The following is a 27,242-nucleotide window of genomic DNA, read 5'->3' as shown; positions in this document are numbered from 1 at the left end:
TGGAAATCCCCTGGTCCTGCCGAGATGGTGCAGAAGCAGTTGAAATCTGCTGCCGATCCCTGACATCCCACCTCTCTCCAGGTCCAAGGCAGTGGCAGAGCAGGGGGTGTCTGTGTGCCTGGCAGTGTACTCCCAACAGCTGGATACGGCCCGTGGGAAAAAAAGAGGTGGTGGCATGGCATCTCCTCTGGGAACCATCAGTCCTACTGCCCTGGTCACGGTTAACTGGCGCTTGTCCTTCTGCCACTCTGGTGGCTCTGTGTGTCCGCTCCCTTGGAGGGATGGCCATCATGCATGCTCAGCAGGGTGGTGGCACTGGGCCACGGGGATGCTGCCCACTCCTCCGAGCCTCCCACGCTGCCTGGGGCTGGACCTGCCACAGAGCTGTGCTGCCAGCACGGCTGAAGCCAGTTCTGAGGAAAAGGCTATTTTTGGGGCTGTAACAGGGTCAAACTGGGCGCTTGCTGGCATGTTTGAGTCACTTGCAGTTGGGAGGTTTTTTTTCCACACCCTGAATTAAAGCAACTTGTAAACGCAGAGCAGTCCTGAGCGATGCAAGATGATGTTCAGCAGAGCAGCACCACGCGTGCTGAAGTCAGCAAGCTCCCACCAGCTTCCCCAGGCAGAACCTACCTCCCACCTCTTTCCAGCATTGCTCGTCGAGAAAAAATGTCATAGACTGAACAGATTATATTTTAGAGTGTTGTCAAGGGAACGTGACAGTCTCACAGCTACACACATTCGCCCACCGCACTGACCTCCCCTGAAATCCATCTGTGCGACACACGGCCAGCACAGCTGGGGAGAGCAGCCCATGCAGGACCCAAGGTCCCGATCCTCCAGCCCAAGAGCCTTGTTTTGCCACCTGGAAGCCGGTCCAGCTCCTCCCTTGCCCACCTTCAATGCAAACCTGCTTCCGCCACCCTCACAGCAATTCTCTTTGTTTTTCTAACACCGAGATGGAGCTCAATTAAACTCTGAACACAAGAAGTCTCATAAAAAAAAAAACAAACCACCACAAACAGCATTTCACAGAGCAATTACGCCAGCGGCTGAGACCTTTACGATGCCTCTGTATGTCAGCTTGCACATGGGCCCCTTTGTCCAGGCCTGGGAGTCCTGGCTGCTCCCTCAATTCAAACAGAAAATACCCAAAGTAAGGGGAGCTATTCAAAGAGGAAAGAGAGGAATGCAAGTGCTGAGGCTGGAGGGGGGAGAAGAGAGCACCACACCTCTTCTCCCACAGTATTTGAAATGAAACAGCTACTTTGGGTTTGAATTTTTTATGTTATAAATGCATTGCAGCTGAAGTCATCTGGAAACCAACAATGACAACACCAAGCACTGAGGAAACAAAAAGCTTGCAACCAGTTCTAGACCTAAAACCCCCAGCTCTGCTCCAAGGTGGATGGCAGCACCATGGCCGGATCCCTTTCTGCGCCAGCTGCCTCACCGGGATGCCAAGGTGGGTAAAGAAGATACTGGTTTGTTTGTGTGCTGGTTTTTCATCTGCCCACTGCGTGCAGACTGGGAGCTGAGTCAGGCTGAGCTCCTCCAGGTCTCTGCAGGAGGATGGTGGCACTTCTGCCAAGAACATACACGTGCCAGGACAGTGTGGGACAGGCTGCGGCAGTGGAAAGGCATTTTGGCTGAAGCTTTCCTGTTTTGCCACCCATTTTCCTGGAGCGAGCCATATCACTTCTCTAGGCTGACTCTGGGACTTGGGCTGTTTTCCTGGCTTGAGGCAGGTCCTTTGGGCTGGGGCTCTCCTGCACTCTGCACGCCCACGGCAGAGGCACTGCCACACTCTCTGTGGCAAAGCTTTAACCTGCTGCCCTCTGCTCCTCACTCCGATCTTTACAATGTGCCCAATTGTCCCACCCAGGGTGAACTTCGGAGCACTGGACAAGAGATGCCCAGGACTGTTCAGAGCAAGGAAAACAGCTGGTACCTAACCACAGAGCTACTTGCTCAGGAAACAGGCTGCAGCTTGTGCAGAGACTTGCAGGATGGCTCTGCACTGAGTCCTAGCATGGGCCAAAAAGTATCAACCATAGGATTATAAAACTCTAGCCCTCTCTCATTTTTCACTTTTACACTGAAAAAGTTTATGACTTGCTGCTGCTTCGTTCCTTATATAGTCCAGAAGGAGCACTCCTGCAGGGAATATCAGCTCTGGGACATTCCCAGGAATCACCACCTCCCACAGCCAGGAGGGATGTTTGATTTAACATGTTACTCCAATGCCTCCATGAAGCTCAAGACCGCCAGGGCACCAGCGTTCACTGCACAGATCCCGCAGCACCAGGCCATGTGTGCACGGCTGCTGGAGACTGCAGGGCTCAGCCCTGCCTCCACGCGCCGGCAACGCTGCAGGCCCTTTACCTCCGGCAAAGCATCTCCCAGAAATTAAGGAAGAGACACAGAAGGGAAGAAATTCCGCCTGGGGCATCTTTGCTCTCTGACAGTGCAAGGAAGATGGTTTCAGATCCAACCTCTGCTCTCTTTGTGTGCTCCTCTTGGCTGCCAGCCCCTGCTTCACTCCTGAGCACAGACCAGAACCGACCTCCCTCCACAATATCCTCTGGGCTGGACTCTGACCTTTCCACTGCCCACAAAGCACCACCTTTTGCTCCATTTAGACTTGCGTCCTTGCAGCGGCAAGGGCAAAGCCGCCTGCTACCAGGCTTGTACAGAGCCTGCAGACCTCTGCTGGGTGGGCTCTTTAGCAATAAATTCGCCATCACATCTAAGCGATTTAAGGCACAAAAAAATGAGAAACACGAGCTCTCAGCCAGCTGAGGCCACACTAGCATCCCAGGATCTCTGTGTACAGCTAGTGAAAAAAAAAAAAAAAAGGAAGAAAAAAAAATAAGAGAAGTAAAGGCTTCTCACCCGCTTCGTTTCAGGCACCAGGTCGTCCTTCATCCTCCGCTTGGTCCAATCCTTGGCAAGCTCGTCCTCCGCTATCTCCTGAAGGTGGAAGACAGCTACTTGGGCTGACGTCCGACGGATGCGGCCACTCGGGGTCCTTTCAAAATCTTCTACGGGGCCAGGCTCCGGCTTCACCTCTGGCTCCTCCGAAGGCTACAACAGTCAGGAAGGGCACAATGAGGGGAGAAGAGGCAAGCTCTCTGGCCCCGGGATGGGCATGTGGGGGCTGGGCTTGCGTTTGTAGACCTGCTTTGTGCAGGCAGAGGCTGCAGAGACACCAGCGTGGCTCTGCACCTGAGCAAGGGAACAAGGGGAGCACCCCCACCTCCCCCTGCCCAGCAGACAGCCATGTGTTAAGACTGACTGTGTCCTTTCGCACTCCCACGTGTAAAAACGTCTCCATTTATTAGAGTTGGGGAGTTATTAGCGTCAGATGCACTGTCATTAGGAATCAACAGAACAGAAAAGGATGCTCCCTAGGGACAGATCCTGCCACCCCAGAACTGGCAAGCAGCCGGCACTTGCTCTCTGCCAAGGGAGCAGCCCGAGCTCTGTGTTTGTTCCCTGCAGAGCATGGATGCAGGGTGGGCTGCAGCACAGCCCTGCGGGCACCAGGGAAGGGAAACGCTGCCAACCACTTCACTCCCGTAAACGCAGCAATTCAGCTTTTCTGGAGGGGTGGAGGAGGCTGCAGCCCATTCCCCATCCCGACACCGCATGGTACAACACACGCGCGTGGTGATGCGAGGGAGAAAACAACATCAGTCCGACATCTGCACCTGCCTTGCCCGGCCCGGCCCTGCCCGGCTCTGTCCTGCCCGCAGGCTCTGCAGCTCTGCAGTCACCCCCAGGGGGGGATGGCCCCACTCCTTGGGCTGTGGAGGCGTCCAGGGGGCTCACCGAGGCCATGTGTTCTGACCGCACATGGTAGTCGTGGCCAGCCTTGGATTTGTACTTCTTGCCACAGTGTGGGCAGCTGAAGACAGGCTTGTCGGCCTCGGCGAGCTGCTTCCCGCACCGCTTCTGGTGGTATTGGTAGCCCATTAGGCTGGAGAAATTGGCCACGCAGCCCTGCGGTGACAGGGAGAAGGGGAGGGTTAAGGAGGGCTGGGGCTTCACGCACCCATGTCGAAACAGTCGGGGTGCCATTGCTCCAGGGAGGAACACATCCCAAGGAGACCCCTCCACAGAGCAGCTCTGTCAACCCGTCCCCTCCCAGCGACGGGGGATCGCTGGCCAGCCCCTCTCCCCCAGAGAGCCACACAAAGGCACAACAGCAACGGAGGGGTGGGGGGAGTGGCCCCCACCCCTGGCGCTTCTCACCCCAACACACCAACAGAGTTCTTGGGAGAGAGGCCTGGTGGGCAGTGGGAGGAAGGCATTGGGCAGGCACTGCCTGCAGAGAGTAAAGCATCTGTGGGGACAAACCTCTGCCACACACCTCCATTACCTGGTCGTGACTTGTCTGCAACCGGTTCGCAATTTTACCCTGTGCCCAGGACAGCGCCGGCCGTGCCCCCTCCTGAGCTCAGGAGGCAGAACCTGCCCTTCAGCGCTCCTCAACCTGCCCTATGCCCACCTGCCTGCCGGGATGGCCCGCTGCCGGAGTGCACGGAGCCAGCAGGACAGGGACTGGGATGGCGGTGCTAAGGTGAAAAAAATCGAGCACATGCCAAGGGATGCCTGGAGAGCGCACGCCCCCCTCTGCACTGGGACTCACTCCTTCCACCTTTCCACAGAACGAGAAACAGGAATTGTTCTCGTACCTCATTGGGACATTTCAGTTTTCCCATCTGCTTTAGCACTTTCCTCAGCCTTTCCCGCTCTTCCTGTTCACCAAGTCCAGCGGTTTCCACAGGAACAGGCTGGAAACAAGGAAGTAACAGAAGCGACAGAGTCAACCATTCACTCATGTCCTCTGTGCCAGGAGTGGGTGGTAAACCTCTGTCTCGCAGGAGCTGCCCTTGCCCAGGGGGAACCTCTCGTTAATGGAGTTGGATCTCCCACTGCTTTACTGCACGCCAATGCCTTCGCTGTTACGTGCCAGATCTGCTCCTGCCTTTCCTGCGTTTGCACCCAAAAGGCCAGCTGAGAAACCCAGGAGCAGCTCCTGCACGGAGGATTCACCAGCCAGACTGAAGAGCAGGAGGTTAATGCACAGGTAAAAGACAAGTCACAACTGGTAAGCACGGGACACACAGAAATGTGGTTATGCCTTGCCCCGTTATCTCGGAGATGTACATGACCAGATTATTAAGAACAACATCTAAATTAGTGCCTGCTAGATTTTATTCAGGTAAATTTGTGGCTACTTCTCACATGCACGGTGGAGAGCTGAAGCCTAGATTTTGAGATTTGTGCAAGGCAGAACCTATCAGTCCCAGATTTGCAGGCACAGTTTTGGAGGCAGAGCTTTGCCACTCAAAATTCGCCTCGCTGTACTCACTGAATCTTCCCCCATTCTGGGATTTGAAACACTTTTATTTTTTCAGTCCTCTGCTCTACTCCCCAGGATCAACATGAGCCTAACTAGCCACCTGGGAAGGGATGGCTTTCCTTGGCAGGGACGGGGGAAGGCCACCGTCTGCATGAGCAGTATGTGAAATGCTGCAAAGATGGTGTTGTGAATCCTTCCTTTACAAAGACAAAGGAAAGCGGGCTGCCGATCGCTTCGCCTTCTGCAAGACAGAGAGAAACAAGGTGCGAGACAAGAGCAGCCCAGCGCTCTTACCTTGCTGACGTGTTCAGCCATGGTGTGGTAATTCAGCCCAGCCTTGGACTTGAACTGCTTTTTGCAGTGCTGACACTTCAAGGCATCCTGCAGCTGAATGAATTAAAGGCAAGTCACCGTGGAGGCCACAGTCCACCGCTCATTTTCCAAGGGCTGCTGCCGCTTGTCAATAAGCCCCATGGGTAGCTGTTGCTGCAGCAGTACCCGGAGGTGGGACCCAGCAGGCAACGTAGCGACCCCGTCCCCCATCCCAAGCCCAGCCTGCAGCTCAGAGTTTTCTCTCTGTTGTCCTGGATACTGATATCAAACCCACATGCCCCAATTTTTTGGAAAACATTCCACTTTGGATGTAGATTTAAAGCCCCACTGGCTGGAAACATCTGGCCCTGGTGTCTTAAGTCTTCCTATTAAAGGGTTAGGAAAGAGAAGAAGCTTTGATCTACCAATATGTCAGCGGACTGTGCTCTGCAGCCCTATTAACTACAACAGATGCTGGCGTACAATACGCTTTCTGGGCGCCTGGGCTGTTTGAAATTAAGACGCTGCTGGACACGATCACAGCAGAATGCTTCCTGCCTCATACTGCTCTGCTGTTTGACCCAACTTGGCCGCCCGAGTGACTGGGGAGATGCATTAAGTGCACACACCGACGTACAAGGGGAACTCGCAATGACAGTAACCAGATCATGACTTTTACTGGCGCATGTACCAGAATTTATTGACTCAGGAGCTGAACGCTCTGGGAGAGACAGAATGTCCAGACAGGGAGCCAGTGCCTGGACGGCCATGGCTGTTCCTGCTTCTCCGGCCCAGCTGATGCTCCACTTCCCCTTCAGTCAAGCCTGGACTAGAGGCTGGAGAGGGAATGAAGATGGAGCTGCAAATCCCTCCTCATCCTGGAGCTCCAGGAAAATGAAGAATAAATTCACTGCAGCCAGCTGGGCATGACTCACTTGTACCTGAGCTCCCATCAGTTAATGTTGTTCCAGACCCAAGTGCTTGAACCTAACAAGGTGGATGCTAAAAGCTCCTTACCTCATCAGATGCCAACCTCAGCAATTTGGGGTTTACTCCTCCGGTCAACACTGAAGAATGTGCCATGTGTATATTCTAACAAGCCCTCCCACCTGGGATGCCACATACTTCTTATGTTGGGGGCTCCAGAGCTGAAAGCAGCACTCTAGGTGGGAGTAGCTCTTACAAAACAGCTAAAAAAACCTAAGCAACCTAGACAGATTCCATTGTCCCAGAAATTGTTAGCTTTGTATGGAATTCAGACTTTATTCAACTGACCTATCTCAAGGATATACCTGCCCTCATCTCCTTCAGGTCTGAGCACGTTGCAACTGTCCCCATCCCTTATTTCCTTTCCAAAACCAAAGGGAACAGGGCAGACTGCTTAGTGACAAGCAAGGAATGGAGAAACCGATTTCTGTTGTTTTGTAAGAGTTTCAGGAGCCTGCACATCCTTGCTTCATTGTCCAACTAAGAAATACTTCAGCCAAAGCAGAGAGCAAGCTGAGAGGGTCACTTCTGATGGGGATGACATGTACCTGCACAGCAGGGTCTTGCTAATGATGTGCCAGATGCTCATCTCAGAAGTGAAATGCTGAGAGCTGGACCTGTGGTCACACACCCAGAGCTTGGGGACTGTCCTCCCTGCACCACAGGCTGCTCTGGCAGGGATTCTGTCAAGCACCCCAGCTCCTGGAGTGGCACAGTGAGCCCTGGCAAGGACCGTCCCTCCCAGGGAAGGGTGACGGAACACCCATTCCTTGGGCTGGAGCCCTGATTCCTCAGCTGAACACCCACTGGCCTATTTATAGCAGGGAAGACATGCCTGACTGCTCTGGCAGTGTCGTGCTCGGCAGGCTGTCTGGCCATGCAGCTCACGTGGAGCCTGCCTGGTCTGGGAGATGCTCCAAAGCACAGGAGATATAAGCAGCAATGGCCAAGATCCCCACTCCACTGAAGCCAGGAGGAAGTCAGAGGAGGCAGGACTGCCCGGCATCGATGTAGTAGGGGGGCTGAAAGGGAGAGTAGCCTCCCACTGCTGTATAAATAGCGAGGCAAAAGCTGAGGAAGCATTTACAGAAAATGAATGTGGAATCAAAGCCGAGCCACATATTTTCAAAGCAGGAAGCATCGATCCCACGTTGGCTTTCTGTGGCGATGGCTCTGCACCACGCCAGGTGACAGATGAAGATGTAATCCTGTGCTCTGATGCATGGCGGTGTGGCAGAGAGACAATTTTTCACTGCACCATTACTGAACTCCTGTGTCTTGACAGCCTGCCTGAGCACATCCAAGCTCAGTGTCTCCCCGCGATGTGCTCTCATTCAACCACAATTTATTTGGCCTGACGCAAGGCATGGCACACAGCGAGATCCCACAGCCAGGGCTCTGGAGGAGGCCAAATTAGAGACAACCCCAACAATCTCTCCAGCCTTAAACCCATTCATTTAGTTACCAGAAATACCTGACTCTGCTGGAGACACTGGGGCAAGGGGCTCAGACCACAGAGGGATTCAGAATGGCTGAGAATTAGGTGTCCAAATTCCTCTGAATCGATGTGAGGCAGCCAGCTCTCTGAAGCTGACCATCAAGAGCTCTATCAAACATAGCCCAAAACCGGTTTTAGGAGCATCAATACACATTTATGAGTGGCACATGTACACATCCCTTCCCCTCCAAAATCCACATGTGCGTGATTGAATAAAGCAAGTCCTTACCTTCTGGCAGACATCCATGTGCTTTTTGAGCCCCACAACAGTCTTTCTGGTTATAACACTGCAGGTTGGACAGGCAACTTCTCCCTTCTCGCTGATCTCCCGCTGCCACTGGTCCTCGGGGTTTGCTGGTGAGGGAAAGGAGAGAGATGTCGCACCGAGCTGCAGAGACCACACGGCCTGCCTGGGCTGCCGGGCACGACAGCCCTGTCGTAAACCTTGATTTGCTACGTTGAAAAGCACTGAAGTGGGAAAAGTTCTTGATGTTAAAACCAGGTGTGCCATCCCGGGCATGGGCCAAGCCAAAACCAGACACAAACCACACAGGCACCTGCAGGTCTGCCTACCCCACAGCTGCCTGAGCGAACTGGGTCACTGGGCCACTTTGCATGGAGCTAGCTGACCTGCTGGCAGTTCATAGGGAAAAGGAAGTCTGCCTTCCCAACCTCACTGGTATCTTGTGCACTGGGAGATAAAACATGATGATGCCCTTAGCCACTTGATCTTACCCCATGTGGAATAACTTGCCCCGGCCAAATGAAACAATTAGCAGGAATGAAACAAAGGTGAGCATCTTGGCTCCATCTGGATGCGTGCCTGGAAAACTTCCCTGGCAATCCTCTTCCCAGCAGACAGACAGACAGCTAGGGGAGTGCTAGCTTCCAGGCATCTGTTTATTTGAATGGCTGCGACTGGCTAAAAATCCACCCAAAATAAGAGATACGTGGGGCCAAAACCTGCTCTCAGGTCCAGAGTTCACACCACACTCTCAGCGGAACAGTGCTGGGCTTCCAGCAAGGGAAGTCCGGTCCGAATAAAAACTGCCAAATCTGTTTATTTGGATGCTTTTGCATGGCTGTGAGATCAGAGTCATTTATTTGAATTTGAAAGCAGTGCAAGGCACTGCAGCTGTGTTTATCTTGCACATCCTGCGTTCCTCCTGCTGTCAGAGCTCCCAGTGAAAGTCAGCAACCTGCACTAGGGTGTAAGCTGCTCCTCGGAGGCTTCGGGAAGACATAATCACACCCAGAGTTATGCACTGGCATCATTCATGGAGATTATGTTAGAAAAATGTCATCAGCCCAGACATCGACCCAAACTGTGGTCACAGTGAAGCCAGGGGGAACCAGGATTTGGCTATCAACTCCCAATACTAGCAGCGGTCTGTCCCGGCAGTGAAGCCAAGGTAAGGTATCCCCCTTTCAGGGTATCAGTTGTGCCTGCACCAATATTTTAGGAGCAGTAGTTGTTCCCACATCTGAGCTACACCTCAAAAGCTGTGTGCTCCTACTTCTGATTTTGTGCTGCTGCTGCTTGCAAACCTGCTAGAAAACAGCTCGCCGGGCCAGGAGGGGTGTGGAACCACAGGCGGTGGGTGAAGTGGGGACTGTGCAGGCTTGGAGCAGAACAGAGGATAAGCAGCTAAGCTGCACCCAGAGTTGCTGCTTGTGCTTTGCCTCCACCAGCTCACCTGCTGGTAGATGTACAGCTGTTTCCTTCTTCACACCAGCTCCTGGAGGTTTCTTTTTCAGCTCCTCTGTGTTGGTGTTACCCTCTAACTTCTTGGCTCGATGAGCTTTCGCTTTGTCCTCTGCTTTAACAAGACCTGTAGAGGTAGAGAGGATTTTTTTTTTCATTTGGTACTTGCTTTAATACCCTCAGACCAACTCGCATGTAGCAGGTAAAAAATCTCTACCTCTAACCCAGGGACGCTGAGCTGGCTGTAGGTCTGCCACAGCTGTATGTGTAAGATCAGCTCTGTAATTATGACAAGCAATATCGTAACAGCTTGTGTTGTTTTATAAACAGAATCTCTTCTCCCAACCCAGACAGTTTATGAACTATGGAAATGCCATGGCAAAGCAGGGTAGGATGCTTCTAGCCAGGCAGACTGTGGGAAAGGCAGGCTGGGGTGAAAGCAAAAAGACATTTTGCAAGAAAGTGAAAAGGGGAACTGGAACAGCAAACTCGGGGTATAAAAGTGGCGTTCTTGCTAATGCTCCTGCATCAGAAAGGCTTTCTAACTGCTTGGGCCAATGAACTGGGGTTCCCCTTAGAAAACCGGGCAAACTTTGGGATCCCAGACACCAGATCCCACAGGACCTTTCATCCCTGGATCTGTATGATGACATACCATCATCGCCACAACGAACACAGGTCTCTCCAGGGACTGCTGGGTGCTGGGAAGGGTCAGGAAACAGGAGGAGAGATGGGGTGACTGGGTGACAGGCACATGGGGAGCTGCTACCCTGGGTGGCTGGTGACTGTCACCAAGCCTGCCTGCAAAGTGGCGAGGAAATCGAAGCCAGGACTCTCCGTGCAGGCAGAGTGCCAGGCTCTCAGCCAGCTTCTCCCAAACACGTCCATCCTCCCACCTTGTCTGTGCCTCACCCCCACACACTTGCACCGGCAAAGCGTGTGCTTCCCATTCAGCCTGTTAAATAGATCGCTGCTGACCACTGAAGCTCCTCCCTGCACTGAGCAGGCCAAGCGAGCACATGCTGAAGCGAGCACACGCTGAGAGCATGCCAGCAGCAGTGATGCGCCCGAGTCCCCTCTGTCACGCAGAATCCCTCGGCAGTTCCTGGGCTGAGGTAAGAAATGGAAAACCTGACTTGTAAACGATGCTTTGGAAAGGCTGGCAAAGAGAGGAGGGGGCTCTGCCCTGGGTCCACACCCTCCCTGTGCTTCCACAGAAGGTGCTGGAGGCAACATGGTGAATGCCAGGGTCAGATCCACACCTGCCCCACGAGGGTCCACGTCCCCCTGAACTTCTGGGTCGTGACACTTGCAAAGCCAGGGTCTGAATGGAGGCAAGCACCCCGTGACGGGCTGGTGTCACCTTGTTTCTGGGGAGCCAATTGCCACATTGAGCCCAGGGGATGTAGGCAAAGCCTGCCTGATCCTCAGTCTCCATCTGAGGCAGCAGGTCACCAGGGGCACCAGTTATATTCTCAAGGAACTCACAGATGTTTCAGTCTACGGCAGTGCCTCTGTGGGGAAGTTAAGGGAAACAATCCCGACTTCCCAGGAGCCAGGGGAAAGGAAATCGCAGATACCACACTGAGCCTGCCCTTCAGGAAGTGTGTAACTCCTTCAAAGCCACCAGTGCCTCTCCCTGAGTGCCCCTTGTACTAGAAGGTGCTGCCTCCTGCAGTGCCTGGAAATCTGCTTTTTATGTCCCTGATAAAATGTATTTCATAGCCAGTATGAATCCAGTTGCTCTCACACCGGGGATACTCCAGGTTTCTTCCCTCCTTTCCAGCCCAATTGGGTGTATTTACAGAGCATGACCACAGTCCCACTCACTCCTGCTTTGCCAGGCTGAAGCAGGCAACTCGTGAGCCTCCTCTCAGAAAACATCCCAGTAACGCATCTCTTTTCCCCTGAATTCATTTTCTTGAATGTGGGCGACCAACATTGGAGACAGTCTGAGGGATGGATGCGTCATCCAGCCTTTCTACGCAGCAGAAATCCTCCTTGACGCCATTGGAAATACTGTGACATCCCTGGATGGTGGGATGACGATAAGATGACGCTTCTCATGTCTTGCTTGTGCCAGCAGCTCATTACTCTTGTGTCACAGCTGGACATACCTGGATCCTTTCCTCTCTTCTCTCATTTCCCAGCGACAGGTTCCCAAGCAGAGCAGACAGGGTGGTTCTCAGTGCCAGCTCTGCTGCTGCCTTTCACTGCCTTTATGACACGCTTATGGTAAAAGGCACCAGCTCCTCAAGTGTGATATCCCCAGGCTGCAGGTGGCTGCCATGCATCTCCACCACAGAGAGGGCTCCTGGGGCCTCACGTGCCCCAGGGAGAAGCTACAACCCTGCAGGTGACCAGAGTCGTCCCTGTATTACCTTTCAGTCCAAACGTCCCCGAGATGGACGGCTGCTCCCCCGTAAATTTCTTAGGAGTTTTCTGTTTCCTTCCTGACTCAAAAGAGAGAAACAGAGAGAGATTTGGTCAAATAACTGTACTGCCAGGGGGCCTTCACCAGTCCCAGGGCATGAGGTGGGCACACGCTCCGTGTCAGGAGTGGATCACCTTGAGGAGCCTTTTACCAGTGTGAAATACAGGGGCTGTCAAACGAAGCACCCGCCCACCAAACAGTAACAAGATGCTGCTTCCCACTCCAAAAATACAGGAGAGATAACGGTATCCAGGGCTCATTCAATGAGTGGAAGTGGTGTCTCTGTCTAATGCCAAAAACTGCGTGGTTTCCACAGTCTCAGCAGCTAAGGTGGCTGGTGGTGGTTCGCTTTGGTACTGCAAGCAGTGTAAACCCATGCCACAGTGGGGACAACCATGGTCCTGCCTGCCAGCCCTGCAGTAAAGGGGCAGAGTGCGCCTCCTGACCCTGTCCCAATCCTCCAGGAAAATGGGTTTGCCAGAACGACCCTAGTTTAAACTGCCACACTTGGTGAGGACAGATGGGCTGCCACAGCAGCCTGCTATGCTGCAGGGAACTCAATCCATTGCCAGTCCTATAGGTCCTATAGAAATACCTCTACCACAGCTGCAACTGGTTTTTAACTCCCAGTGGAGCTGCAAGAACCTGGGGGGGGGGCAAATTATCAGGATGCTGAAATAAGGCTTGGATGTACATTCAGAGAGACACTCGCAGCAGCGCTGGCTGGTGCGGAGCCCCTTCCTGCGGGACACCCCTCTCTGGGCTCCTGAACCAGCACAGCCCCAGGCTCTAATCTTACTGTGCTTCATCCTCTCGGGGTCTTCCTCCTGCAGCGAGGCCTGGCTGCCCCGCTGCTGCACAGCATCCTTGCCGCTCGAAGACTTCGCCGTGGGGGTGGCGGCTGCCATTGCCTCAGCTGCTGCGATCTGAAACTCCTTGCTCTCCCGGCTCTCCGCCAGGCACTCGCCATTCTCGGCGTGGTCCTGGGCCGCAGCTTTTTCCGTCTTTGCCTGTTTGGGATGGATGGTGGGGCAAGCTGAACTCTCAGCAGCTCTAGGGCAAAGCACAGAGGGCTTGTTTAAAGAGGGGTTGTTAGACAAATGTCCTGACACCTCTCCCCCCTCGCCAGCCCAGATTGTGGGAATGGAGGCGGGCACATTCCCCCTCTCCCAGCCATCCCTACACCACCCCCACCACACAGCCCAGCCACAGCCTGCTACCTTTTCTTGCCACTGCTCTTCCCAATGGCCTTCGGCACTTTGTTTTCTGCTTTGCTGGTTGGCACTGGCCGGTCCAAGTGATTCCAGAGCCGATGCTTTTCTAGCTGGGTTTTGGAGGTGAAGGCAGCTTCGCAGTACGAGCACGAATACGTCAGCTTCTCTGAGATTGCACCCTGTGTGGAGCAGGCACGCACATTAGACCACAAAAGGGACAGGCTTTTTCTGACACAGGCAAGATGACAAACTGTATGTAATCCCTTCTGCCTCTCCGAACAGTTACCAATGGTCCGCAATCCAACCAGGCCAGACCTTACACTGAGCTGGAGGGACCCAGCTCCACTCATACATACCCATGAACCATCCCTGGCCCATCTGTGCCCTCCCCATTTTATTCTCCTGGGGTTTGACACCTGAGAGGGGCTTTACCCTGTAGATGGTAACGTAAGAGCTGGCCACTGGGGAGGACAGACAGCCCTCCAGTCTCCTTACCCCTTGGCAGCGTTGATAGTGGTACTTCAAACCATAAATGCTGGGGAACTCCAGCCAGCAGCCTGAATTGGGACATTTCACCCTGGAGTGGGCTTTGAATTCGTCCTTCCACTGGTTCATCAGGGGGAGCTGGGAACAGGAGTGACAACAGGTATAGCTAAGCGAAGACCCACTGCATGCCCATGTGAGTGCCAGCGCATCCCGAGGGGGCCACACGGGACCTCCCATTATTCCTGTTCACCCCTTCCCAGCAGGCAGCTGCAAAGCGGACCCCAGGGCCGTGCTTCAGTGCAGCGGTGCTCCCCACAGCAAGAGGTGCTGGGACAGCCTCTGCAGGCTCTACAGGCTAATGATTCCTTCTGAGAATTTACCTTGCTGTGCCTCCCAGAGCACACACGTGCTCCCGGTGAGGCTGGGGAATAAATCAGGCCAGAAGTCACCTGGGTGATTTAATCACCTCACATTTCATCTAGTCAGTAAATCACCCCATGCCCATGCTCTCATGACAAACTGCTCTGTGTGTTGTCCCCGCTACCATGCAGGAATTAAACTGCACAACTCCATGGGGAATAAATCATCCCTTTGCCGGTGCTGCCAGATCATTAGCCAAACCTGTCCTGGCTGTGAAAGAATCCAGCTCATCTGGGCATGGCCCCAGCAAGGGGAGGCTGGAGGAGGGTACTGTTCCCTAACCAGGGTTTCAGAGGATGCTGCATGGAGGGGATTGACAGGCCAAGATCTTGCCAAGCCCAAGACAAGGCTGGTCTGAAGATTAAACCACCAGGAAGGCAGGTTTAACCCTGGAGCGGGGCTGGCTGGAGCACGCAGCACAGCAAGACGCAGAGGGCAAGTCAGAGGGAGCGAGGCAGGGAGGGCATCAGGGATCAGAGCGTGTGGGGTCTTACGGGGATGTCTTTCAGCGCCTGGTTCTCGGCCTTGGGTCGTCCTTTCTTCCTGCCCTCAGTTCTGTCACTGGTTGCATTTCCTGCAAACAGATGCAGTGCACGTCACCCGCCGTCTGGCCAGCCGTGCCAGAGGAGCCGCTGTCCCGGCAGTCCTGCTGCCTGGCCCCCGCCTCCCCCCACCCAGCTGGCTCCCTCGCTCCACACAGGGTCTGCCTCCACCCTGGCAAGGACAGAGATTCCCCTTTGGAAGGCAACGCCAGCTACCCTGCAATTCAGTGCACAGCCCCTACACCTGCAGATATGTGCACGGAGACGGCTGCTTCTCCTGGTGTCTGCTGATCCCTCTCCTTTCATTTACACGGAGTGGTCTGAGCACAGCTGGGGCTTGCCTTGGAAAACTGACATTCTGCTTGGGTCGGAAGAAATCTTTCAACAACTATGCTACTTAGCAAAAGAAATCTGCGTCTGGGTCGGCACGCTGGGCCTTGGGTAGGCTGTCCAGCACAGAAATCCCCCATGCTCTTTGCTCAGCCAGCGTGGCTGAGCAGCCCCAGGGCTCGAGGAAGACACTGGCCCAGGAGATGTGTTGAGCCCATGGGGAGCAGCAGGGATAGGGATGGCTGGGAGGCAAGGAAGGGCAAGTCAGTGCTTGGGAGACTTGGGTGGGGAGGAGAAGCCATGGGAACACCTTCATGAGGGATGACAGCTCTGTGTGTGCTCACAGAAGACTCTTGAGGCGTCCCAAGCACGAGCTGAATGCTAGCAGAGCAGGAACGTGCCCAGTTCAACCAGACACCACAACCAGGAGATATTAAGAAGCCCCTGCTGTTGTGTGGTGGGGCACACCAAATACAAGCACGCTAAACTGCCAAGCCCCAGACCAGACACTTTGGCTCACAACGGCAGCAAACTCCCCAATTTCACCTAATTCACACCCAAAATGGATTGTGCAAAGCGGGGGCTGAGTACAGTTCACCAAATCAATCCACTTTCACATCCAACCTCCCATCACTCCAAGCAGGAGCCAAGCATCCTGGTCACCCCGTGGGTCTGGAGAGCCTTGGCAAGACTCCGCTCCCTTTGCACAGCGCCGTCCCCCCACAGCTCTGCACTCCTGGCAGGCCTTGAGCTGCATTTTGAGGGCTAACCTGTAATTTTAAGTGATGCTGGAGTCAGTGTAAGCCAAAACCAAACTGGACAGATGTGAGCAGCCAACGGGAAAAGCAGTGTACCGAAAACTGAGACTGAGATCTGTGAGGGCTTAATGAAAGCGGCTGGGAATAAAAGCCACTTGCTACGAGAACAGAAACAAGTCAAAAAGCATCCCTGAGAAGAAAACCCAAAACAGTTACAACAGGAGAACTGAGATTAAAAAAGCTAAACTGAATCTGTAAAACGCCCTTCTCTGGTGAAAATCAGGTAAGAATAAGAGGCTGGAAGCCGAGCCAGCAATCCCTCTAGTTCCTGAGAAACTGAAGCTCAGCTCCAAGCCTGGCACTGGCTGTACTCAGAAGCCAATCCAGGATTTTTTTGGAACAAGGGAGATCAAACAGAAAGCCAACCAGCTACCTACAAAGGCACTGCCAAAACCACACACCCTCTCCCTTTTCATGCCTTCTTCCCCAGCAGCCAGGGGTAAAATAGTGAACAAGACAGTTGGCTCATTTATTTCCAGTTGCCTGAAGTGATGCCAGCCGGTTTGCTCCACTTGGATACCCATAAAAGCATCCACTGGTGATGTACCATCCTTTGGGAATCCCTCTAGCCCAGGTGGCCTCATCTGCAAAAGGTGGTGACCTCTACGGACTACAAGAAAAAGTCCAAAAAAAGCCACTTACACCCCCCAGCCCCCGCAAGGCAGCCTCTAAGCTGTCCCTAAAACACCCCGTTCAGTTTGGATTCCTACCTGCCTGGCTCCTGCCCCTAAATGGCTCATGGTCCTAAAGAGAGTGGAGGGGTTTGCAAGCTTGGCCCCAAACCATGCTAGTTCTGGAGCAATAGTGATCCAGAACTTTCAAAGTTCTCAGTGAGTGCCCAAGAACGATGTCTGTGCATCACAGTTTCCCTCTGCATTTTGTATTTTCTCCAATGCTCCCACGCACACACTCAGACCAGGCTTTTCCTCCACACTTCAGGTAAGCGAGGGCCTCCCCCTGCACATGAAACGGAGCTACAGCTCTTGCACATCAAGGGACTGCAGGAGCTGGGAGTTTATGAAAAAAACCCAAATTACGCAGAACTTGAAGCGAAAGCTCACAACACTGCAGCTACCTGCTCATTACTCTCCTTGGTTTTCACTTTTTCTCCTAAACACTTCAAAATATTCCAAATTTGAAATGTTCCACAACAGCACGTCCCTGCCCCTCCAGGCAGCTGTCCCCGGCACCCCAGCATGTCTGGGGTCACGGCTCACGCAGAAGCTTGAGCAAAAAAAGCTCTCCTCTCCTTTTCGCAACTTGCACAAGTTTCAAAACTTTCGGCAATGTTTCGTGCCAAACACAAGAGCTCCCAGTCCAGCCACCCCTCATTCAACTGCTGGCTGGGGACAGCGAGAACAGCGATGGGAGGAGCAGAAAATACATGTCCTCTCCCGACACCTCACTCCTGGCTACCAGCTGCTGTCTGTGTGAAACCCTGACCCTTACAGGCACCTGCAGGAGACACAAACCTGACAGTGCTCAGCGTTACGGCTGGTACTGTGGCTGGGCACCTCTGCAGCAGGTTACTGCAGTTTTAGGCTAAATCAGCCAGGTGAAAACATCATGCTCTTCAGAAACAGGGACTGGAGGTGGCCTGCCAATAGACTCGAGGCTTCCCTGGACTAAGACCTGGCTTGGAAGGGATGCTCCATGCGCCAGCCGGGCTGCTGCATCTGAGGGAGGCCAGCAAAGCGACTGCAGGAGGCCCCTGTCTTCACCCGCAAGAAGTGAACCCTGGCGGACATTTCCACCTCCAGCACTTTCCCAGGGAAAGCAATGAAATACCTTCATCACAGAGTGTCCTTTACTCCATCACTTTCAGTCCACCTAAACTGAAGGAAGGGCAAAAAAAAAAAAAGGGCTTTTCTACTTTAGAAGGTGCTGATAAGATGTGGCGCAAGGAAAACCACTCTCCTGAACACAGGTATGTTCATACTGCGGACAGCTGGAGCTCATTCCCCTTAGCAATAAGTTACACTCCTCTACGAGCAATTACGGCTCCAGCGCCCTCAGGGGAAGAGCGGCATTTGGGAAATATTTAGTGCACAAGCATTTCCCCGCCAGGCCACTGATTTTGGGTGCCAGGTCTGAGATACACCTCTGAGGTCTGACGTTCGCCCCAGGTGCGGGCATCCCTCAGCACCCAGGGCTGCCGTTAGCAAGGTAAAGGCAGCGAAAGCCCCTCCGCACCCACAGAGGGGATCTCCCAGCATAAGCACACAGGAGAAAAACAATCTCCTTGGGCCTGGAGATTCCTGGATAGAGAAATCAGCTATCCATCAGAGTGACAGCCCTTAGCAAGCGGGTCCCCTGGGGCTCGTATGCTTGCAAGCCTCCATCCCGGGGGCCGCGACACGGGAGACAGCAGATGGTCTGAACTCATTTAAGCCTTTCCATCCTTTGATGTAACACTTAGCTACCAACACGATAAATAGGCGGCGAGACACCCATCTCGTTAAGCCAGACGCACGCCTCGCGAAAGGGAGAGACCATCTCCATCCCTCCCCTCCAATTCCCAGGAATCGGCTCGCTGCAGCTCCAAGGGCCTGGGGCTTTTTTTGCCCAGCACAGCCCTCACCAGTGGATCGAAGTGAGGAGCAGAGGTATGCTGAGACTCGATGCACTCACAACCCCCCCATTTTGGCAGCTGCCCCCCAACCCCCCCCCACCAGGTTCACCCCCCCTGCCCCATCCAGCTCTGCAGAAACTAAAAACCAGTTCCTTACCGAGCTTGGGCAGCTCTGCCGGTGGGTTTATCCTTGTCTCTGTCCTGCTTTCTTTGCTGGCAGCGGGTTTGTTAGAGCCTGCAGTTTTCCTTCCACCTTTAAAGGTATAGGAATCCGCCATCTCTGAAAGAAGCAGGGGAAGCGTTAAAATTCACTCCTCGGAGCCAGGAGCAACACATGCTGAAAGCAAGGAGAGCTGCTGAGGAGGAAGGGAAATTAGAAAACTATCATGCAGCTTAAAGGTTCCCACAAAGAGAATAAACGGGACGTGCTTCCGAGTATTTGTTCTACGGTCGAGCAACACCATGGACATGGCTGAAAAGCTGCTTTCATTATATGCTGGTTTCCCCCTCCACATATAACTGCAAAGACTTTATTAAAAATTATGGGCTGACTTTGCCCAGAGAAGTAGCGAATAAATGGCTTTTCCTCTTCGTTTATTTCTCTGCTTTCATTTAAGACACCAAAAGAAAAAAAAATAGTGAGTTTTAATGAACAGATGTAGTGATAAATTTCCAATTTTCCTTATTAATGGGAAACTGTTATAAACTGAGAATTGTTAATGTTATCTGAATTTTCCGTATTAATAATTCAATTTGGCTTCTCTATAAATAATGAACGTGAGGAATTATTGCAGAAGGTCCAATCTCACTCCTGACGGAAGCCGGTAGCAGGACACCCCTCCACGTCGGCAGTGCCAGGAGGAAGCCCATGGTGCGGCTGGCTCTGCCCTGGTTGGTTTCAAGCACCTTCCTCCCCTCCTGACAGCACAAAGACACATCTGAGGACAGCAGCTGCATCGGGAGATGCAGCTGGGCTAAAGGTGTCCTCCACAACAAGAGCATCAGGCCCTTGGGAAGTGATTCCCTGGACCACCACGGCCTTGAGACCCTGGTCGGGATATGATGCTGATCCTCAGCCAGGTACCGGCAGCGTGACTGAAGGAAGTGCCAACCGCTGCTTTCTTCACTTTTGCTCAACACTTCTCTCCCACACACACAGGTTTTTTAAAACACATTTGACGCGTCACTCCCAACTCCTCCCATGAGATCACGTCCAGCATCGCTTAACTCAATGGAGTTGATGCCCTGAGCATCCAGACTCATCCCTCCCATCCTGGCGCCCAGAGACAGCAAAGGTCAGGGGAAGCATCTCCTGGGTGCCCAGATCGCTGGCCAGGCCATCAACACATGGGACACAAGGGCCCAACAGCCCTGTCTGAGGCGTCCCCAGGGACTTTCCATGCAGCACTGGGCACCGTGCATCACATGCAGCCCAGATGCTCCGTGAAGAACTGGCAAAAGCTTCCGGCTTGTGTTCGGCTGGTGACACATATGTGGTTGTTTGCATAGACACAAAGGTTAATCGGATCAAGTGAGAAATTCCAGCCTTGGCAACAGGTTCTCTAGCATTTGGTGCTGAGCACAGGGATCGTTTATTCAGCTAATTTGGGCTCTTTTGGTGGGAGACCTTGGTAGGAGCTGCAGCCTGACTGCCTGTGGCTCCACTCCTTCCCAGGGACAGCTGGTCTCCAGAACAGACAGGGGTCCCTGCAGCCCCTTCCCAAATCACAGCTCCATTCTCACCCACGCAGGCACTGCTACTGTCCCAGATCCGCCAGGAACGAACTTGCCAGTCCCCTTCCTTCCTGTGCTGCCTCCTGGCACCTCTGAGCAATCCCCAGGCGAGTTGCTCAAAGGAAAAAAAAAAAGGGGAGGGGGAAGACTCACGAAAGACTAGTGAACGGAAAACTAAAGACTACAAGATCTCTGTGCTTTATAATGTGAAAACCAAGGGGAAACCCACCCAGCTAACACATTTACCCAACCAGGGCTAGCACCAATGCAACCGTGCCATGGCTTTGCCCCCTGGGCCGGCACATCCCAGCGGGAGGGGAGGGAGGGCCAGCGCTGGGGCGAAGGCTGAGCAGGGCCTCCCACACCAAAGAGCGACCACCAGCACACTTGCACCCCGAGCAGCAAGATACCCTGATGCAGGCAGGCAGGGCTGCTGTCAGATGGGCTACAGACCACAAAACCTCCGTGCCCGCCTCGCTAGGCAGCTCAAGGACGACTTGCAAAGACTGACAGGCAGGGCAGACCCCGCTGTTGGCCAAGGTGCCCACCTCCTGCGCCCTGGACCCCCCATGGCAGCGCACACCAAACCATGGGAGCTGGGACGGTACCGAGCACCACCCTGCAATGCTCCAATCCCAAAACCACTGCAACATTCCAGGTGCCCAGCTCAGTCTTGCTCCCACAGCTGGACACTCCTCATTCCTCTTAACTCATTCATCCCCTCAAAGGGACCCTTTCTGGCCAGCTTAAGAGGTTTTGAAGGCCTTTTTGTTTTTCCACACCAAATACTTCTTTGAGTCCTCTTCCCTTCTTATTTTTCGGCTAAATGAAAAATAAAAATCCCATAAGCCACTTAGCGAGAGCCAAATTCTGCTCCCTGGCCACCGATACAACCCCAGGGATCCCAGAGGAATTGCCCCGGAGCCAGAGAGCAAAAATCAGTCCATTGTTGGTAGTTGTTCTTTTTTTGTAATGTCCAAACTTCTCACTCATTTTTGAGTTACACACGCTGAAACCCGGCAACAGCCCACACCCTTCCATGCTTTCGTTATGTTTTTGGTGACAACCCTTTTGCAACAGGCAATGGGAGGAAAAGACTTTGGCGGGTCCTGCCTGCGAGCGGGGCTGGGATGTGGTACAGGAAGGTTGGGATTGGCAGCATCTTTCTGATGAAGCCTCCAGCTCTTTTTAGTTAACTTTTTAGAAGTTCGCGGCAGCATTTTTGAAGTGTCCAACTCCAATTCCAGAAAAAAAAAATCCCGTGTCAACACAGGAGCCAGCATGGGATGAGCAGAGGCCAAGTCGGTGGTGCCAGGAGCAGGGGTGAGGAGGAAGCCCGAGGCTGCGGGAAGGGGGGAGCGAAGCCTGGGAACCCACCATGCCAAAGGCACCGCTCCCGAGCCACTGGCAGCTCTGCCCGGCCAGCACAGCCACACGCTCCTCTGCCGGGTTTGACAAGGGACAGCAACGTCCCAGCCACTCGCAGCCCCAGCAGGCTCCTTCCCTCCGGGACAGATCCCTCCCGTGGAGCTGCTGGGCTCTGCGGGCTGGGCACAGCCTGGAAACTGGGCATGAACTGGAAAAGGGGGAATAACTCCACATATAAATGCCCATCTGTGACATTGGATTAGGTCCGTGGGAGCACGCGTGCAGCCAGGGATGGCCTCTCAGCCCCATGGTGTCCTTATGGCTACAAGGGGGAATGTCACCTGCGGGTCCTGACCACAAATTCTCCCGCCAGGATTCCAGCCCCAGTGCTATGGACGCACCGTGCTGCACGCCAGCCGGCTCCATCACCCATCGACCTGCTCATCAGTTACCAACGGCTCCAGATGTAGGCAATGCCAAAGAGGCGAGCGAGCCGCCCGCTCCCGGCCCGCGGTGCCCGGGCATGAACGGCATGCCAGGCAGGCTGCCGGCAGAGATGCCATGAGGCCAGTGCAGGTGACGAACACTGAAGGGCACCGCCGCCACTGCCGGAGGAGCCACGCCGCCTCCCACCGACTCCAGGCCAAACCAGAGCCACAGCCACACACTCGGAGAAACTTCCCAGGAAGGAAGATGAGGAAACGGCGGGAAAGACTTCCTCGGGAGGGAGCGGAACTGCCCTCGCCGGAGGATTCCCGGAGAGGGAAGCACGTGGCAGGTGAAGCCCCACGACCCGCTGCGTGCCCGGGCTGGGCGGGTGGCGGGGGGACAGCGTGCAGCACAGCCCCGCGCCATCGCCAGCCCGGGGCAGCCGGGTGGCTCTCCCGGGGGGAAGGACTCACCCCGCGGCACAAGGCCCCGTGCTCCGGCCGCCCAGCGGGCTCCGGGTGTGGGCGAGGCGTTTCGGCGCTGTGAGGCTTCTGTCCCGAGCACGTTAGCTGTCCCCTGTCCCTGTTGTCCTCCCCCCCGAGACACAGCAGCCAAGGGGAGAAGCCCCTGCTCACGCCTGGTGGGCAGCGAGGCCTCGCCATGCCGAGGCAGGCACCCAGGCGGGCACCGGGGCACCCTCCCCCGGGCATCCCCGGGGCCGAGCGGGACCTCAGCCCTGCCTGGTGCTGCTGTCACCCCGCCGCGCCGGCCCCAGCCCCTCGGCCGCGCCACCTCGCTGTCACCCCCGCTCCCGCCACCGTGCGGGCTGGGCCGCCCCGGGCCCGCCACCCCCCGGGCCCGAGCGGGGGCCGCCGTGCCGCCCCCCGGCCTGCCGCCGCCCCGGGCCCGGCCGCCCCATCGCCGGGAGCCGGCCGGAGCTCGCCGCCCGCCGCTCGGGGCCCGCCGAGGAGGGCCCGGCCGGGCCGCGCCGCCGGGAGGGGAAGAGCGAGCGGCAAAATGGCGACGCGGCGGCGGGCGGAGCGGAGCTGGGGCGCGGGGCCGGGGGGTGCGGGTGTCCCCGCCGCGGCGGCGGGCCGGGGGGGCCGGGCCGGGCCCGCGGCTCGGTGCTTACCTCGGCGGCGGCGGGCCGCGCTGCGGGGCGCGCAGGGCCGGGCGCCCCCCGGCCGGCGAGGCGGTGCCGCCCGCCGCCCCCGGCTGCGGGCCGCCGTGCGGGGCTCCCCGGCGCGCCCACACCCGCGGCGACGCCGCGCTCCGCTGCCGCGCTCCCGCCCGCCCGTCGCCGCCGCCGCCGCGGCTCATGCGCGCTCCCCGGCCCGCCCCGCCCGGCCCGGCCCGCCCCGCGCTCCGCCGCCGCCGCCGGCCCGCGCCGGCCCCGCGCCGGTGGATCTCGCGTGGCTCCGCCGACGGGGCCGGGGCCGGGGCCGGGGCCGGCGGGAGGGGGCGGGACTGGGCAGCGTCCCCGGCCCGGCGCGGTGCGGTGCGGGCAGGTGCGGTGCGGGCAGGGCAGGGCCGGGCAGGGCAGCGCTGCCCCCGCCCCGCCAGGGTGCAGGCAGGGATGCTCTGCCCGGCAGGGGGTGGGCAGCGTGCCCTGCCCGTTATCTTGCTGTGCGTGCTGCAGGCAGGGTGCCCTGCCCGTGGTCCTGCCCTCCAGGCGGCAGGCAGGGTACCCTGGCTATCTTCCTGCCCTCCGGGTTGCAGGCAGGGCATCCTGCTTGTCGTCTTCCCCTGCAGAGTGTCATTCCCATCGTCCTGCCCTTGAGGGTGCAGGCAGGGTGTCCTGCCTGTCTCCTCTCCACGTTGCCCTGCCCGTCATCCTGCCCGATGGGGTGCAGGCAGGGAGCCTGCCCACCCCCACCCCCCCAGCCCCGGGATGCAGGCAGGGTGCCTGGTCATCCACACTCCCCAAACCCCAGGGTGCAGGCAGGGTGCCTGCCCATCCATCCCCTGCCTCGATCCCAGCATGCAGACAGCTGGAAGGAGGCTCCGGGTCCCTTGCAAAGCCACCCCAGCTCCTGGAGTCGATGCTGGGTGCCAGGCCAGCGTGGTGCCTGTGGAACAGTTAAGTTTTCCCAGCTCCCAGGCCTGGGGTGTCACCCCTGCAGAGCCAGCAGCACCCAGAAAGCAGAGCCAGCCTCAGTTACTGGCATAGGGGACACACAGCCACACTGGGATCCAGCACCACCATGCAAGTGGCCACAGCAGCCCAGAAATTAGGGCTAAATGGACAAATTTTGCTCTATGAGAGCAAAGCCCAGACCAAGTGTCGCTGTCAGGGCTGCCTTGCGGCACCATCACCGGCACGTGGCTCACGCAGTGCTGCCAGGAACTGGGAGGCCCCATGGCATGGCCACGCAAAACCAAAGCCAAAAAATCCCCAACCCAAGTTGGGAGTTTCCCTGCGGTTCCCCTCTTTGTCTCCGTTGCAGGGAAAGAGCTTAATTAATGTCTGCAGCGAGCAGGGAGAGCTTTGTGTAATTGCTAGGTATTATTATCGGCAGAGCGGAGGGTGATCAGTGGGGTGGGAGGGACAGGCACAGCCCACCTTCTTTGTATAAAATGAGGCATATCCGAGGCAGCTTTGCTTCCCAGCCAGCGAGCTGCCTGCCGGGAGAGCGGTTAACCTGTGGCAGGCAGGGAGGCAGCTGCCTGTTGGGGCTGGCAGGCAGCTTCCCATGCCTGCACGGACCAGGCAGCATCTCCAGCACCTTCACAGTCTCCTCCACCACTGCAAACGGTGCCCCGCTGCTTTCGCTCAGCAGCATCCCAATGGCCACCCCGGGTACACGTGCATGCACGCACACTGTGTGCAAAGCGCCGCCGCCTTCATTTTTTGTACCTGCAAAGGACAATTTTGCATTTGGAGGAGCAGGGTGAGGGTGAGAGAGAGATGCTGGGGAGCCCAGCCCCCGGGAGGTTGCACGGAGGCTTGCAGAGTGGCTGGCCGCGGGCTGGCTGAGGCACACAAACTCTGAAATACTGCAATATAAAGGCCACCACAGTTGCTACCTTCAGGCCCCGCTGAGGGGAGGGGGCCAAGGAACGTGCTTGAGAACAGCAAATGTTGAACAGATGCTGAGGAGCGCTTTGTTTCACGTGCTTTGTACCGGTGTGGAAGAGCCGTGCTGGAAAGAGCGGGAGGAGGAGGAGGAGGAGGAGGAAGAGCAGTGAGGGCAGCAGTGCTGCCTTTCTCCACGTGCTCGTGGGAAATTATCGCACTCCTCTTGCATCGTGGCTTTGTTGCAGGGGTGGGTCGTGGATGAGAGCTTGTCCTCACAGATGGACATGATGCCGTGGTGGGGACAGGGCCACACGTGCCAAGTGGCAGTCGCGCTGGCCCCTGGGTCACCGTTCCCACTGCACAAGGCAGGAGGAGGCAGCCCGGCGCACGCCGTGGCTATAAATGCCAGAGAAGGCACTTGGCAGCAGGGACGAAGCAACGCAGGCCATTGAGCATGTAAATTAAATTGATACGGACCCCAGGAAGAGGTGAGGGGGGAAAAGCAATTAAATAGCCAGGATCAGATAAATCTTGGTGTGCAGACCATGTTGCCAGGCTTCCCACAGAGGCCATTTCACTTGGCGCGGCTGCTCCCTTGCATCGCCTCTGCCCAGCTCCCACATCAGGCTGTGCAGAGGGCAGGGGCTGCAGGCAGTCGTGCAGGCAGGGGGAGACCCTCTGTCTTCTCAAGAGGGCAGGGAAAATTCAGGTGTATTGAAGGCAGCCTTTACCAGTTCTGGCAACCCCGGCCTTGTCTCCCCATGAGTGATGGAGGGAGTTGAAACAGGGCAGCCCAGCAGGGTGTCACCCAGGACAAGCACACGTGTGCCCTCCCTCCTCTTGCTGCTTATCTTGGTTGGTGACACTTGACAGCCAAGTGTCACCAAGAGGCCAGATCCCTGTGGCTCCACTACCCCCAGGGAGGCACAGACCAGGCTCCACATCCACCCAGGGACCCCAGCTCTCTTGAAGACCCCACTGCTGCCATCAGAGCAGTCCCCGGCCGGGCTGTGTGCTCAGAGAGGTGCTGCCATCCTACGCGTGCTCCGGACATGGCTTTCCCAGCCTCTCGTGCTGGTGTCAAGCAGAAGGTCTCCCTGAAGCTGCCCCTGTGTCTGCCAGGATGCAGCTGGTGTGGTGACACCCACCCACGAGCCAGCATCCATCTCAGGTACCCCTGGCAAGGGTCACTCCTGGCTTGTAAAGATACCTGGCCCAGAGTTAAAAAACACCATAAATGAGCAAAAAACCTCTTACAGGAAAGATGGGAAATAATCTGGTTTTCTGCCTGCAGACCCTCCTGGGGTGCTGGGACCTGAAGGCAGGACCATGCCCCTCACCCAGCCTGGGGCTGGCTGATTGGGCACTTACTCGGTGAGTAGTTTTAAAACACATATTAACCCAAGCAGCTGCAGCAGCACTTTTCAGACCATTAACTCTGTTAGAATAAAATGGATGCTGGGTTTGCAGAGCCTCTTCCACATGCCGCTGCTCTGGAGATGTCTCAAAAACTCCCGCGAAGTGCTGTGCATGTGAAGCTGCGCAGGGCCAGAACCAGCATCTCTGCCGGGGGTGGTGGGATGCTCAGTGCGTGGGACTGGGAGGGACTGGGAGGGACTGGGTGCCCAGACTTCAGCCCACGTCAGCTAAGCCACATGCACCAGGCGCAGAGGTGAGGGACCTGGCACTTCCATGTCTCCCAGGCCTTTATCCTAGGATAAAGGATCCCAGCTGGGTCCAGAGCATGCAAACCCGCTCAGCGGCTGCTCCATCCTCTATTATCCTCAGAGCTGGAGCGGGGGGACACACAAAGGCCCTCAGACCGGTTCCACGCTCCCGCACCCGCAGGACGGGCTGTGTGGGGGCTGGCTGAGCTGAAGCAGAGCGATCCCAGAACAAAGAGGGAATCGCTGGTGGTTTGTGAAGCAGCATCCGGGCCAGCCCCAGCCCTCCCCGGCACGGCTCCGCAGCACGGGCCTCTGATTGGAAACCGGAGCCCACGA

General features: G+C 56.0%; 1 protein-coding gene across 9 annotated transcripts in view; it reads right to left on the bottom strand.

Annotated features, from left to right (window-relative positions):
* The window catches only part of ZNF512B (zinc finger protein 512B), a 38,313-nt gene extending 12,410 nt beyond the window's left edge, over nt 1-25,903 (bottom strand). Inside the window, exons 1-14 of one of the 9 annotated variants that reach the window (XM_080404015.1) lie at nt 22,694-23,329; nt 18,847-18,969; nt 15,924-16,069; nt 14,922-15,001; nt 14,017-14,145; nt 13,528-13,700; nt 13,107-13,360; nt 12,255-12,326; nt 9,866-10,000; nt 8,398-8,522; nt 5,666-5,758; nt 4,701-4,799; nt 3,718-4,005; nt 2,896-3,087 (exon numbers count right to left, since the gene is read on the bottom strand). In XM_080404015.1, coding sequence (XP_080260141.1) covers nt 2,896-3,087; nt 3,718-4,005; nt 4,701-4,799; nt 5,666-5,758; nt 8,398-8,522; nt 9,866-10,000; nt 12,255-12,326; nt 13,107-13,360; nt 13,528-13,700; nt 14,017-14,145; nt 14,922-15,001; nt 15,924-16,056 — 1,773 coding nt within the window. In that variant the 5' untranslated portion in view covers nt 16,057-16,069; nt 18,847-18,969; nt 22,694-23,329. Of the gene's footprint in view, nt 1-2,895; nt 3,088-3,717; nt 4,006-4,700; nt 4,800-5,665; nt 5,759-8,397; nt 8,523-9,865; nt 10,001-12,254; nt 12,327-13,106; nt 13,361-13,527; nt 13,701-14,016; nt 14,146-14,921; nt 15,002-15,923; nt 16,070-18,846; nt 18,970-20,432; nt 23,332-23,352 lie in introns of those variants that run through there. The other 8 variants (XR_013930702.1, XM_080404016.1, XM_080404017.1 and 5 more) reach the window with 8 other exon arrangements.
* Nucleotides 25,904-27,242: the final 1,339 nt, after the last annotated feature.

The sequence above is a fragment of the Falco punctatus genome (assembly GCF_963210335.1).
Source record: "Falco punctatus genome assembly, chromosome: 10".
In the NCBI taxonomy this organism is placed as follows: Eukaryota; Metazoa; Chordata; class Aves; order Falconiformes; family Falconidae; genus Falco; species Falco punctatus.
The sequence above is the reverse complement of the archived record's forward strand: the minus strand, read 5'-3'. Positions and strand labels throughout refer to the sequence as shown.